The sequence below is a fragment of the Lutra lutra genome, chromosome 17 (genome assembly GCF_902655055.1).
Source record: "Lutra lutra chromosome 17, mLutLut1.2, whole genome shotgun sequence".
In the NCBI taxonomy this organism is placed as follows: Eukaryota; Metazoa; Chordata; class Mammalia; order Carnivora; family Mustelidae; genus Lutra; species Lutra lutra.
Genome location: NC_062294.1, coordinates 53,372,726 through 53,386,965, shown reverse-complemented (window position 1 = coordinate 53,386,965; position 14,240 = coordinate 53,372,726). Strand labels below are relative to the sequence as shown.

Sequence of the window (14,240 nt, the reverse complement as noted above, 5' to 3'; positions counted from 1 at the left end):
TGACTCTCTCTCTGATTCTGTCTCCCTCTCTCAGACTCTCTCTGTGTGACTGACTGTCCCTCCGACTCTACCTCTCTCTCAGATTTTCTCTCAGAGAGACAGAGATTCTCTCTCAGACTTTCTCTCCCTCTCAAACTCTGTCTCTCTCCCACTCTTTCCCTCTCTGATTCTGTTTCTTTCTCTCTCTCTCTGATTCTCACTCTCTCTCCCTCTCTCAGATTCTCTCTCCGATTCTGTCTCCCTCTCTCAGACGCTGTCTCTGACTCTGTCTCCCACTCTCAGACTCTCTCTCTGTGACGGTCCCTCCGACTCTCTCTCAGATTCTCTCTTCCTCTCAAACTGTCTCTCTCTCCCAGACTCTTTCCCTCTCTCAGATTCTCTCTCAGTTTCTTTCTCTCTCTCTCTGATTCTCTCTCTCTCTCCTTCTCTCAGACTCTCTGATTCTGTCTCCCTCTGTGTGACTGTCCCTCTGACTCTGCCTCTCTCAGATTCTCTCAGACTCTCTCTCCCTCTCAAACTCTCTCTCCCAGACTCTTTCTCTCTCAGATTCCCTCAGTCTCTCTGATAGATTCTCTCCCTCTCTCAGACTCTCTCCCCCTCAGACTCTCTCTCTCTCTCATTCTCTCTTCCTCTCTGATTCTCTCTCTCTGACTCTCCCTCTCTGATTCCCTCTCAGACTCTTTGATTCCCTCTGTCTCTCTTCATCTTTTTCCTTTCTCACCTCTTGTTCCTCTGTCCCCCACACAGTTTGTCTCTGCCCTGTCTGACACACACACACTTTCCTCCTCACACTTCTTTCTGGTTTCCTTTGCTCACACTTTCTTGATTGTGCCTTGCTTCTCCTCCTCCTCTCTTCTCTGTCCTGATTTGCGTCTCTCCCCACACAGGTCTTCTTTATTCCTCTCATCGTGCTCCTCAGAACTACCCTTTATTTCACACACACACTTCTCCTGTTTCTCCCAGAAACCATGCGCTTGTCTTTCTTCACCTTCATCCACCCCAACCCCACCTGTCTGGCTTCCGGTCCTGCGGCTCTCACCCTCTCTGGAAGCTAATCTCCTTTCCTCAGGACTTACCCCACCTCACATTCTCCTCCCCCTGCGCTGCACTCTGCCGCGTCGCCTACCGGGTCCCTTTGCTCCCCAGGAGGCATGGGGGGCGGGGCGTCCCGGAGCCTGGAGCTTCGGGCTCCGACTGGTTCCCACAGCAGCTCTGACCCGAGGGCCGCTCTGGGGCACCGTGTGGCGCCCCCCCCCCCACCCCCGCACGCTGGTTGACACCCCGCGCCCTCTTCCCTCCCTCGGCTCCTCTGCCTCTCCTCCTGCCCCTTCGCCTCCAGCTTCTTTTCCTTCCTCCCCCCGTCCTTCTGGTTGTAGTCAGGGAGCGCCTCTTTTCCTTCTGCTTTCCGCTTCCCGTCCCCTTCTCCCCTCTGTCCTCCTGTCTCTGTCCCTCACACAGACACGGGGTCCATGGGGTCTCCTATCTGCCCCCGCCCCCCGTCTAACCACACTCCGATTCGGCTTTTCCTGTACCTTCTTTTCATCGATTCTTTTACTCTTCTCTCCTTCGTCTTCTCCCCAACTCGCCTTCACCGCCAGGGCCCTTCCCGCCATTCCGTCTCTAACCCACTTTCCGGGACAGTTCCCCACGCCCCAACTTTCCTTGACCATTTTTCTGCCTCTTCACGCCCCCGAGCGCCTCGCCCACCCTCTCCGGTCTCCCCGTCTCTCTTCCTTCCACATCTGCCCCCCCACCGTGGGCTGCACCCCCGCCGCCTCCCACGGCCGGGAGGCCCCTCTGGCACCCACGGGGCGGGCCGGGCGTCCCCGCGAGTTGGTGACACACGTCTCCTGCCTCTGAACAAACGGCCCCGTGATTTGCGTTTCACACGTCACGAAACTCGTGTCACGTCCTGCCCGCTCCGGGGACCAGGAGCCCGCCGGCGTCTGCGGCTTCTTGCGCCCCGGGACGGGGGGGGGGGGGGCACTGCCCGCGCCCGGGACCGGCGTCTCCTCGCGGGAGGCGGACGCCCTCCCTTCCCTCTTCTGCAGTTCTGGTGCCGTCGCACCCCCCCCCCCCGCCCCGTCTCCTTCCCCGCCCGCTCCCGCCCCGGCCCGCGGGCTCGGCGCGCTCTCGTCTCCCCCGCCGTTTCCCCCGCCGTCGCGCCTTTCTCTCCCTGGGCGGCGGCCGGCGCGCAGGAGCGGGCGGGCTCTCGGCGGCCGGGTGTGAGCCCCGCGCGCGCGCCTCCCGCCCTTCCCGCGGCCCTCGCTGCAGGCTTTCCTCGTCTCCCGCCGCCTCTCCCCGGCTTCCCTGCTCCTCCGCCCCGGGCCCGGGCCTCCGGGCGCGCGCGCTCTGGCCGCTCTTCCCGCCCCCGTCTCCCTCCGCCGCCTTCCGCGCACCCCTTCTCCTCCTCGCGCTCTCCCGCGGTGCGGTCCCGCCCCCGCACTACACCCCTCACTCCTCTCAGTTCGGGCTTCGGCGCTTTCCTCTCAATTTTCTTCCACGTCTCTCTCACCTCCTCTCCCCGCCCCTCCCTCACACCCCTCCTTTCTCGGCCTCCCCCCGCCTCTGCTCTTCTCTTTCCTGCCGGCCCGCTCGCACGCTCGCGGTCTCTCCACACTCCCGTATTCATTTTTCTCCTTTTCTCTATTTCCCGCCTGCTGTGTTCCCTTCCTCCGCTTTCCTTCCTTCTGCCAGCTCTGCTCTCCTCCCCTGTCCCGCTCGGCTTTGGCCTTTGCATCCGGGCCGCCAGCAAGCTCTCCGCTCCTTGCTTCCCCCTTTCTCTCCCTTTCCTTCCCCTCTCCCCTCCCGCCGTCTGGGCCTTCTTACCCCGTCTGCCTGGGCTGCTCCCGGGCCGCTCCTCCGCCCGGCCTTCCATTTCCAACTCCGTCCCATCGTCTCTCTCCCTCCTTCTCCTTCCCCCAGCCTCGCTCTCCCCGCCACGCTCTCCTTTCCTCACCCCTCTCCGCCTGCTTCGATCGGGGCCGCCCCCCACCCCAGCCTGTCTTCTCTCTCATCTCTCGCTTCCTTTTCCCCTCTCCTCATTCCTTTTTTTCCCCCCTACACTTTCTCTTCATCTTTCCTCTTTGCTCCCCTGTTGCTCATCTCCATCCGTTCTCTCTCCCCGCTTCTCTTCTCCGCCCCCCTCCAGTCTCTCTCACTCTTTCCTTTCTCTCCTTTTTGAATCTGTCACCTCTTCTCTCCTCCCAGACTTCTCCCCTCCACTGGCCTCCTTTCCTCTGCACCTTGTCTTCCAGTGTCAGGGAGGCCCCTCCAGGCTCTGCCAGCCACATCTTCAGCATGAGCTCCGAGCTCCTCTCCCTTTGCCTCTCCTCCTTCCCTCTCCCTTCCTCAAGTTCGGAGCTGACATCCTCCCAGGGATCAGTGCAGCCTGGAACAGGGCTGCCAAGCCAGGCCTTCCCACCCCCACCCCACCCCCGAGGGTGGAAGGGCCTCTGTGACACCCATTTTCTCTCTTTTCTGTCTGTCCTGGATGCTGCCCACTGCCTGGAGGAAGGACGCCTGCCCCCAGCCTAGGAAGGAGGAAATGAGGAGCTGGCTCAGAGATAGGGAGTTGCCTAAAGACACTTGCACGTAAGTGCCAGGGCTGGGAAGGACTGAACCGCCCTGCAGTTGGCCAGGAAGTGGCTCCTTCTCCACTCTCCTGATCCCTCAACTTCTGTCTGAGTTTGCTGAGAAGGGGGCTGCCTCCTTTCTGCCCCATTCTCCCCAACCTGCCACCATCTTCTCTTCCTCAGGAAGCATGGAGCATGGGAGGACTTCACCTGAATCCCGTTTCGCAGTTGGGAACATAGGCACCCGTGTTCCTGAAGTCCAGCACCTGCTAAGACAGAGGCTTCATGGGAACCCCAACCTTCTCAAGGGCCAAGAGCACACCCTGAAAAGCTCTATTCTTCAGAGAGAGGGTCCACATGGGCCTGACCTCCCCAGAGTACCCAGCCCAGCATGCTGTGGGCCTGAGGGGCATTCTCAAGCAGGGTGAACTCTTTTATCGCCACCTACTGATAGAGGACGGAACTGTTACCAAGCTGTATTAGACACCGGGAATGGTCTCAAGCAAAACTCTGCAAAAATGAAAATTTTTACTCCTGGTCAATATGGTATGGTACCCAGCAAGCTTCATAGCGTGCCAACGTACACCTCCAGACTGACTTCGTGTTTTCAAGTCATCCTATGGCTGGCTTCTCCTCTGCATTGCCACGGAAATGCATACGTGACCACTGTGGGAAACTAAGGAAAGTGGGATTTGCTTTACAGTTTGCTTGGGAGCCTATTTCTAGGAATCGGGCCAAATCGAGTTTTTCTTTGTAATGACACCATTATGCCTTGCTGACTGGGAGGTGGGTGCAGGCAAAGATGAATGACTGACAGCTAAAGAGGCCTCAGGGATTAGTCCCCGATTCTCACCATGGCGTCTCTCTGATGGGTTAAATAAAGACGCCTATAGAACTCCTTCCAAAAGCCACCTGCTACAGTGCACAATTTGGGATAGTAAAGTCTTCAAATACTAAAGTTAGCCTTATATATTTTAAAAGATTGCCTGTCCTATAACTGCGCTAAGTATACCTAAATGACCATAGGAAATGCTGGGCTGGGGAAAAGGGTTTCCTAAATGCCAGAGAGCAGTAACGTTTTGTGGGGCAAAGAAGCGCATCCAAAGGGTGAGGCAGGAAACTGGAGAGGGAGGCCGTCCTTTCACTGAGCATTTACCTTGCAGGTGCTCTGACATCTTAGACCACAGGTCAGGAGGCCGGGGGAAAGGCACAGGAGGGAGACAGTGGGCACTGAGCTCTGTGGAGATGGAGAAGGAGAGACAGAGGGGGCATAGAGGGGGATATCTGAGGGACTCATTGAGGTTGGGAGGTGCTCCTCAGTGAGGCTGAAAAAGAGGAACAGACTGGAAACTAACACACCTCCAAAGCCAGGCTGAGGGGCTGGGACTTTGCCCTGAGGGCACTGGGCAGCCATGGGAGGGTTAGGAACAGAGGAGGAGTGGGGAGGGGGCAGCTTTGGTGTCAGAAGTCCCCCCACAAGGCCAGGGAGGAGGCTGGGCTGACAGGTCCAGGTGGGGAAGGATGAGGTCAGGGCTGGGGCCATGGGGGACAGGACAAGGGGTGAGGCAGGAAGGAACAGCAGAGTCGGGCACTGCAGTGCTCCAGCCTATGAGGCCAAGCAGATGGTGGCACCACTTACTGGGTAGGATTCCTGCAGGAGCTCCAACTGGGGGCGGATGGGTGGCAGAGACTCTCCGGGCAGCACTGCCTGGGGAAGGAGCCATGGGTCTGGAGACCAGGAGGGGAGTCTGAGCGGGAGATGGATTTGAGGATAGTCGGCAAGAGGGGCTCCAGCGTGGATGGGAGGTGCCCGACACTGCCCCAGCAAGTCCTCCTCTGGCAGCATGTCCTGCAGACATACGTGCACGTGTGCACACGGGGATCCCTGCAGCTCTGCTTGCAACAACCCGACGGTCCCTCCACGTGGACCAATGATGTCACCTCCGAGCCAGCCACATCACAGAAGGATGCACTTTACAGCCAAGATGGAAACCTCTCCAACTCAGAGAGAGAGAACTAGAACCTAGAACTACAGGGCACCTGGGCATATGAGTTTGTTAAGCATCTGCCTTTGGCTCAGGTGACGATCCCGGGATCGAGTTCCACATCAGGATCCCTGTTCAGGAGGGAGTCTGCTTCTCCCTCTGCCTCTCCCTCTGCCTCTCCCCCCACCACCCTGTTGTGCGCTCTAATAAATAAAATCTTTAAAAACAAAACAAAACAAAACTAGAGCTACACATTTTTGTAAAAACGATTTACACAGATGTTTGCTTGTTTATGTGGAGAGTATCTCCAGAGCTATGAGCAGGAGACCAGCCAGTCAGGCTGCCCTTGGTGAGGGGAACAGGTACCAGGCTGCGCTGAGCAGAAGGCTCTTGGCTTTGGATCCTACAGTGTCTTTTGAGTTTCGTGCTATATCCCCAGACACCCTGGTCAAGAAAATGAAATAGTAAGTGAGCTCTCCCTGAAGAAGCAAGTATTAGAAAAGCTGCATGAGGACAGAGCCCCACGGAGCCTGTGCCAACTCAGACAGTGGCTGGAGTACACTGCAGAGGAGCTCTGCCCGCTCCAGAGGGATCTAGAGAGTCCTACAGGAAAAGGAGGTAATCAGATAGGTAAAGAGCTCAATCTCAGCCCATGACAGAATTAGAAAATGGTCTGACCAATGCCTGGGGCAAGAATGCACCTGCCAACGAGGCAAAGGGTTAGGAACTCTGAGTCTGAACCTTGTCCAAGAAAGCAGCAGTAAACAGCATGGGGGCAATTCACATGGAACGCAGACGGGAAAGACACCTGTCTTAGAGCACCCCTTGGACACTGTTTTATGTATTGAAGCCACAAAGAAATGGGTCGAATGATAACCCCCACTGCTGTGGATGTGTAATACAACACAGTCGAAGAAAATACTGCAGAACTGCAAATCAGTGGGACTGTTTGGGACTCTCAGGCCACTTGTCGCAGTGCAGCAGGGAGTGGATGGCCCCTGGGATCGAGGTCAGAGGGAAGAGAAGGGCCAAAGAATGGGCCGCAGCAGGACAGGAATCCAGAGGGACCAGAAAACAGGCGGGGGTGGCTTGAGGCATCAGCAACATCAGACAAATCACAAGAGGAATTCAAAATCCTAAATGCTGCCCTTGAGCAAAGGACAAGAACGATTCCCAGAAAATCCCAGTGGTGCTACCGGGCTCCACTTCCCTCCTGACACAGATCAGAGCCTCACGACACGGAGAGGTCTGAGCCATCTGCTGGCAAGGCCGTGGGGGAATGGTGACTGGCGTCTGCTCGATGGGGGGCAACTTAGCAACATGGGTCACATTTATACAAATGCCACCTTCCTCTGGCCGGTCATTCTGCTGCTGGGGTTTTATCCCGGTTACATCTGCATCCGGGAATCAGTGACAGCCGCAAACAGAGGCCAGGCTGAATGAACTCCGGTGCAGGTCTCTGGTGGGGTGCAAGGACGAGGCCACTGCCCCATCAGGAGAAGTCTCCAGAACATTAGGTGCAGGAGCCAAGAGGCAAGGGCGAGGCGGTGGAGGGGATTTGCTACTTCTGCGTTACAAAGAACGCAGAGAACCCCTCCCCACCCCGCGGGCAGAGGCTAACACATGGAGAAGTTAAGCAAATGAAAGCAACTGGGGGAGACACCGGTCCACCACACACCTTTGATACTGTTTTGATAGTCGAGCCACACAAACGCATTACTTTCTCGTAAGTGTTTCCGATCTGCCATTGTGATTTTGGTCATGCATCCCCAGGAAATAATTCACACTCACCAAAGAGAGACTGGAGAGCACTCGCTGCCGTGCTATTTATAACCATATCCAGCAGGAAGCTGTATGTTGAACATTTGGGGAACAGTTTAATAAACCGCCATACAACACCACAAAGCAATACACAGACATTTCAGCGACCGTGACAGCCATTTCTGTGTGTTTCTGGATAATACACAGAGCGAAGAGGGGAATTCAATAAAGCCTGTACATAAGGACTTCCCTGCAACCAAATCAACGGTTGCATTTGGTTGCTGGAAGTCATACCTTTTTGAAACATTGATGTATTTCAATAGATTGTCGGTATTTTTTAAATAGATCGGCGGGGTGGGATGATAAATAGGAAAGGCCAGCAGTCCTCTCCTGGTGGCCTGTCCCAGGGAAGACATTCCAGGCCGGGGAAGGGATTCTATTTACATCATCGGCTCTCAACTCTACCAGACATTACTTTGTTTTTACTTTAAACATTTCTGCATGCCCCAAAGTCTGTGGGAGGCCTGGCATCCAGACAGGGCAGGACACCCCAACTCCTGCTTGGAGCCATGGGCAGATAAAGGCCGAAGTAGGGTCCCAAGGCAGGGCTGCTGGAATGGGGCCAAGGGACGCCCATAGCCAGCCCACACCTGCTCTATGCCAGGCCCCTCAAGGGCAGACAGGTAGAAAGTGTGTGGCCCAATATAGTCAGACAAGTTAGGGGGACCCTCTAGCCAGGTCTGGGACAGGCAGGGCGAGAAGACCATGAACAAAGGCACAGAGGCTGGAGAGAACTCGGCATGTTCCCAAACTACAAGGCTCAGGGGAAGGGGGAAAAACGTAAGGTCAGAGCTGGACTAGGAGCTCAAGCTCCATGCTGTGGCCAAGAGGAAGCCTTTGCGGCTATGGAAGGATCACAGGGGAAGGCAGGGTATGCCAGAATCTGGCCACCTGTCCACCTAGAGGGAAAGGACTCCTGGGAGGAGTATCCCCCTACCATCATGGGATGGGGACAGGGGGAGCTAGCAAATCTTTCTTGGGATGATCAAGGACAAGAGCACTCTGGTGGGAGGGGGTTGCCTGAATGAAAGAAGACCAGGCGCTGATGCCCCCCGCCCTCAGCGGCCACTGCCCCCGCCACCTCCCCCGCCGCCGCCCCCTCCCTGGCCCCCGGCGTCTGGTGCTCCCGACATCATGAGGAACAGGACGACGGGAATGATGTACATCCACTGTGGGCCAGATGGGAGGATGGGACGGTGGACAGACAGACAAAGAGAGAGACAGAAAGAAGAGAAGTGAGTATGAGCCAGATTCTGCCAGGGCAGGGAAGGTGGGGGAGCCGGCATAAGGGGAGGCCACGTGAGGGAAGGGGGCCCAGGTCCCCTACATCACTACAGGTTGGGGAAGGGCTGGTGGGGCGCAGGGCGGGGTGGAGGCGGGAGGGGGCTCAGTCCTCACTCAGGCCTCCTGCGGCGGCGGCGTGGGCCCCGGGGCGGCAGGACGCAGGGCTGTGAGCAACACAGCCCCCCCGAGAATGAGGTGCCACTGAGGAGGGAGGGGGCACAGGTCAGGGCCAGGGGTGGCCATGGGGTCCTGTGGCCATTGGGGAGGGCAGAGCTGGGGCAAGTGGGTTCTTGGCCTCTCTGGGCCTCAGTTTCCCCACAGTGCAGCTATGAGGAGCTGCTGGCAAACCTGAGGCCCCGCTGGCACCACACTCAGGGCAATCAGGCTTGGCATCCTCCCACCCACAGTGGCCTCTGCTGTCCCCTGCCCTTGTCTTGGGTAGACCACCCTTCTGCCTCAGTGCCCCCAGCTCCTCCTACCAGCCCCAGCCTGGCCGCACAGGCCCGTCCCCTCTCCAGCTCCAGACCAGCCTCTTGAACATCTCCACCCATAGCCCTGCCTCCCCTAACCGTGCCCTCCCAAAGCCAAAGGCATCCCAGCCCCACTTGGAGGACCCCACCTGTCCTCTCCTTTCCAAATCTCCCCGACCCATTGCAATCTCTGCCTCCCTCCCTTCTTCAGCCTCACAGCACCCGCCCAGCTTAGGCTTTGTCCCAGCCCAGGCCTCGTCCCAGCCCCCTCCTAGTACTGACCACGTCCCTCCCCTGACCACCGCCCTCCTCACTGCCCTTCCTCCAGACAGGCCTCTGTTCAACACCAACACGGCCTGTACCGCACCTGCCCCCAGCCTGAAAGGCTGCCCCCGCTTCCCAGAGCGGCCTGGCTCTGGGCAGGTCATGTGCTGAGCCTGGATACCCTGTGACTGCCGCCAGGAACGGACCAAGGCAGAGGCAAGGAGCACAGCTCAACAGTCCTCCCTGACTCCATCCAGGCCTTGGGCTCAGCCCAGGTGCCAGGAGACAGGCCTGGAGGCGACAGGCAAGCCCCACGCACAGGAGGCCAGGAGGAAGAGGAACAGGCCAAGGGCCACGGGGGAGAGAAGGGCAGAGGGGGACTCAGGAGGGAAGGGACCAGGGGCAGGCAGAGCTCCACTCACATATTTGGCGAAGAAGGACTTCTGTTCCTGTGGGTTCTTGGCCTTCTGGGCCTGCTCCATCTCCAGGCGCTCAATGAAGGCCGCGGTCTCGGGACTAGGGGTGGGTGGAGGAGAGAGGCTATGGGGCCGGGGTCAGCCAACAAGGACACAGCAAGGGCAGCAGCAGGATGGCTGAGGCGGAGGTTATGGGGGGGTGTTGCCCACGCCCCTGCCCTGCACCCGCACCCTGGAGCACCCGCACCCCGTGCGCCCTCACCCTGGGGCGGTGGCCGGTGGCTGCAGCTGCACAGACGTGTTGAACAACTCCAGGTCTACATCTTCCACTTCGTGGCCCCGGCAGCCCCCGGGGTGCGTCACCACTGACACGCCCACCACATTGCCAGCCACGTCCACGTGCAGCGTCAGCTGGTCCGAGAGGTGCGACTCCACCAGGGAGCACTGGGGTGAGGGGGGGAACAGGGGGATCAGGGTTGCCACCCAGACCTTGCCTGCACCAAGACCCCCAAGCCTCCAACCCTTCTCTCAGGGCCCAGAGGATCTCTCAAAGCTCTTCATGGTCCCCCTCCCTTGGGCACAAGTCCAAGTGCAACAGCCTCCCCATGAAGTCCTATGCTGTCCCATCAAAGGGCCCACCACCCGGACCATGCCCCCTCCAGCCCTTGAGGGCAAGGCCAGGTCTGAGTCCTCCCTGTCCATAAACACCAGGGCACAAATGGTGGAAACCAGGCTGGGACAGGTGGGAGGGCCCAAGGACGGTCCCATCACTGACTCACCGCGGGGACGAAAGAGGAGACGTAGCTGCCAGCTTCTGAGCCATCAGGGGCCCCAGGGCGCTGAGGGACCCGGACCCGGTATAAGCCGTTCAGGGCTGCCACATCCTGCAGGGCAGAGGAGGGCGGCAGTGAGGACAATGCGCGGCCCCTGCCAGGCCTGGACCACCACTGGGCCCAGGGGACCCTTCCCCCGTCTCACCTGCCTGCATCCCCCTCATCCCTAGCCCAGTGGTAGCCCTGCTGGTGAGTGAGGCCAGGAGCCACTGGGTACTCCACCTTTAGGAGAAGCCACTGTAAGCGCAGCAGAGCCCAGCCCAGGGATGAAGTGAGTCCCAAGGACACCTTCCTCAAAGCTGGATCTAGCTGCACCTAGGCCCACCCCATATCTGGACTCCCCAGCCACAGAAGTGACAGCTGTGACAAAGAACCACGTGGGAAGCACAAAGCACGGCTGGCCAGGATGGACTACCTCCCACAGGAAGGGCGTCCACCGGCACGTGCCTGCCCACGATGAAACCTGTGCCCCCAAAGGGAGAGAGTGCAAGGGCACTGTGGCAGCTTTTGTGGGCCACCCCCAAAAGACGACTTCTCCCTCTAGCCCTCATTTTTCTCTTCCTCTGGTCTACTGCACCTCCATGCACCATCCCTAGGGAGGACCAAGCCAGGCCTGGCAGGAGCCTGGCCTTGAGGAAGCCACGAGACGGGCTCTGATAGAAATAACCTTCTTTTGTTTAACTGTGGCCACTCCAGGGATCTCTTTCTCCTCCCAAGCAAATCTCCTTCTAACTGACTGTAAAGCATCTTGACTGAACCTGGAGGAGTGAGAGGAGCAACGATATGAAAACCATGGGAGAAAAGGATGTGCTGCGCAGAAGGAATGGCACAGGCAAAGGGCAAAGGCCCTGAAACACGCATGGCGTGGTCCAAGGCACAGGTCCCCCCACACCCCAAGCAAGCCCCGGGTGCCCTCCTCACCCGGAGCCGGCCCCGCTCCTCCTCGTTGAGCTGCCGCTGCGACAGGGACAACGTGCCATCCTGCTGGTTCCAGAGCAGTGAGCCCCGCTTCCGAAAGTGGGCGCTATCCTCTGTGGGGAGTCAGGACTCAGCAACTGCCCCACCAATGAACCCCACGACCCTTGCAATGACCTGGCTGCTAACCCCTCCTAAGCCCCCATGTTCCCACCTGCAAAGTGGGGACCCCCCACCCCCCACCACGTCCCGCCCTCCTATCCCACAGGGCAGCTGACAGCAGATATCTAAATGCCGCAGCTTCCAAGCCCTGCCTCTGCCTTGCCATGTGACCCAGGGATGGTCACCTCATCTCTCTGAGCCTCAGTTCTCCCATCTGCAGCACAGAGGGGCTTCCACCCATGGGGCCATGTCAGAACCAGTGGGGCTTTCCCAAGCAGAGGCCAAGGTCTGAGTCAGGAGGTCTGTGGAGGCTCCTGGCTTCAGCGTTTCTAATAAGTGCCCCAGAGTTTGGGAGCTCAGACCTCTGGACTGTACTGACCTCTGTGCTCTGGGAATCTGAACACCTGAACTGTAGTGGTTTAAGCTGGGCTAGAGAGCAGGTCCTGGCTCTACCATTCACTTACAGATGTGATGCCCCTCTGGGCCTGCTTCCCCTTCTGGAAAATGGGGCTCTAATACCTATACATTGCAGGGCTGCGGGGAGGACATTAGAGTGAATACACCCAGAACATCCAGCACCTAGTGAAGGCCAGAGTGACTGGTCTGAGAAGTCCGCTCTACTGTTGCCTCTAGGCAACTAGGACGTGTCTTACAGTAAAGGGAGTATTCAAAGGTAGAGTTCCTTCTCTCTCATGGCCTCCCTGCCCCAACCTCCCCGGAATAATGCAAACACATCCCGAGGGGCAAAGCTTTCAGTAAACGGATGGTGTGTCTCACATTGGGTGGCATCCAGACCCAAGTTCTTGACTTCACAGGACACCAGCTAAGTACCCAGACTAGGACGTTGCTAGACTCACCGATCTCGAATGAGTGCTCCAGCAGCAGCCCGACCGTGCCACAGCCCTCACCCTCTCGACCTTCTGCTCCGGCCTGCAGGTGAAAGAGAGGTCCCCAGGTGAGGACCATCAGAGCCCGAGGCAGAAGGCAGGACTGCCACACCCCAAGACAGACTCAGGCTGAAAGAGGAATCTTACTTTCATATTCATATCCAAACACTGACACCTGTCCACCGCGATTCCAACGGGAACCGCCCATTTCATGAAAATTCATGATCTGGATGGTCCCCAGAAACCCAAAGCCTGCAAAGAAGTGTAACCTTGTTTCCAAGGCAACCATCTCCAGTTCCAAGGCAAGTATCTTCATGCCTAGCATCGTAAACATTCGTGGGTTAAAGGATACCTGAGATTCCTTCCCAACCTAATATACAAGTGGCCTCTTTTTTTTTTTTTAAGATTTTATTTACTTATTTGACAGAGAGAGAGAGAGAGAGACAGAGAGGGAACACAAGCAGCGGGAGAGGGAGAAGCAGGCTTCCCGCCGAGCAGGGAGCCTGATGTGGGACTCAATCCCGGGACTCTGAGATCATGACCTGAGCCAAAAGCGGACGCTTAACGACTGAGGCACCCAGGCGCCCCTACAAGTGGCCTCGTTTACACCTTAACAGCCACAACAAAGACGCTCCTTCGGCTAAGGCTCCTAAGGCTCCACGCCGTCCACTTCTTTTTTTTTTTTTAATTTTTAAAAATTATTTATTTGACAGAGAGAGATCACGTAGGCAGAGAGGCAGGCAGAGAGCGGGGGGCGGGGGAGGGGTGGGGTTAGCAGGCGCCCTGCTGAGCAGAGATCCAGATGCGGGGCTCGATCCCAGGACCTTGAGATCATGACCTGATCCCAAGGCAGGGGCTCAACCCACTGAGCCACCCAGGCGCCCCCACGCCGTCCACTTCTCCAAATTCAAATTTCTCCTACCTCTGCATCCTCCAACCACGCCCTTGCACCTACGCAACCCTCACACCTGCGCAACTCCGTGTCCAGATTTTAAACCTCCAAATCAAGACCCGCCCTCCTCATGCATATGCAGGAAGCACCTATCCGATCACTCCAGAGCCTCTCCGCTGTTTTCCTTTTAGCCGCCCCTACATCTCATTTGCCAAAGCTCACCAGGGCCACACCTCCTCATGCATATTTAACGACTGCGGATTCCCGGCGTTCCAACGTTAACGCGGGGTTCTTGCCCCAACCTCCTTCGGCGCATCCTCGTTTTTAAAGCACCGAAAGCCCAGGCGCCAAGTCCATCCGAGCCTCGCCCTCTCATGCATACTCATGAGCTAGAGCCTTCCTAACTATACTCACTTTCACCTCTTCTCTCTTGGCCCAGCAATACCTCCTTCCCACTTTACCGGACCTAAACACCCGAGACCCCAGCTTTCCGTCAGCTCCGCACCCTGTGCAGAGCCAATGAATACTCACCCCCCGCAGAGCGGCTCCGGACCGGCAGCCACTGCCCCGGGCCCGGCTGGGGACTGCTGCTGCCATCAGCAATATTAGGAGGAGGCGAGTAGCCGCCACACCGACCTCCGCCATTTTGACCGCTTCGCATCAGGCCAGGGTAAGGAACGAGCCGGGCGCGCAAGCGCCTGCGCCAGCTCTTTGCGCCTGCGCACTAGCGCCCTCC

The 14,240-nt window shown here is 57.9% G+C and overlaps 2 protein-coding genes across 4 annotated transcripts; one reads left to right on the top strand and one right to left on the bottom strand.

Moving 5' to 3' along the window:
- Positions 1–591: 591 nt before the first annotated feature.
- On the top strand, positions 592–5,589 carry LOC125089350 (proline-rich protein 36-like). Of its 2 annotated transcripts, none has more exons than XM_047711517.1 (2): positions 592–3,594; positions 3,763–5,589. In XM_047711517.1, the coding sequence occupies exon 1, from the start codon at positions 1,470–1,472 to the stop codon at positions 3,459–3,461; it is 1,992 nt and encodes a 663-aa protein (XP_047567473.1). In that variant the 5' UTR covers positions 592–1,469; the 3' UTR covers positions 3,462–3,594; positions 3,763–5,589. The 2 variants fall into 2 exon arrangements, with proteins under 2 accessions (XP_047567473.1, XP_047567472.1); XM_047711516.1 differs by having other exon boundaries at positions 3,759–5,589.
- A 1,768-nt stretch (positions 5,590–7,357) lies between these two features.
- On the bottom strand, positions 7,358–14,198 carry EMC10 (ER membrane protein complex subunit 10). 2 transcript variants are annotated; one of them, XM_047711523.1, is made up of 8 exons: positions 14,036–14,198; positions 12,583–12,655; positions 11,570–11,679; positions 10,595–10,699; positions 10,078–10,259; positions 9,822–9,915; positions 8,780–8,866; positions 7,358–8,550 (listed from the first exon to the last, which is right to left on the bottom strand). In XM_047711523.1, exons 1-7 carry the CDS (start codon positions 14,147–14,149, stop codon positions 8,780–8,782), a joined length of 765 nt encoding a protein of 254 aa, XP_047567479.1. In that variant the 5' UTR covers positions 14,150–14,198; the 3' UTR covers positions 7,358–8,550. The 2 variants fall into 2 exon arrangements, with proteins under 2 accessions (XP_047567479.1, XP_047567478.1); XM_047711522.1 differs by lacking the exon at positions 8,780–8,866 and having other exon boundaries at positions 14,036–14,197.
- Positions 14,199–14,240: the final 42 nt, after the last annotated feature.

Coding starts and splice junctions, on each gene's coding strand:
- EMC10 (XM_047711522.1), bottom strand. CDS start 14,149: ATGGCGGAGGTCGGTGTGGCGGCTACTCGCCTCCTCCTAATATTGCTG. Junction 10,700..11,569: donor AGGAGCGGGGCCGGCTCCGG/GTGAGGAGGGCA, acceptor TCTGCCCTGCAG/GATGTGGCAGCCCTGAACGG. Junction 8,551..9,821: donor AGTCCTTCTTCGCCAAATAT/GTGAGTGGAGCT, acceptor TCTGGCCCACAG/TGGATGTACATCATTCCCGT.
- LOC125089350 (XM_047711517.1), top strand. CDS start 1,470: ATGGGGTCTCCTATCTGCCCCCGCCCCCCGTCTAACCACACTCCGATT.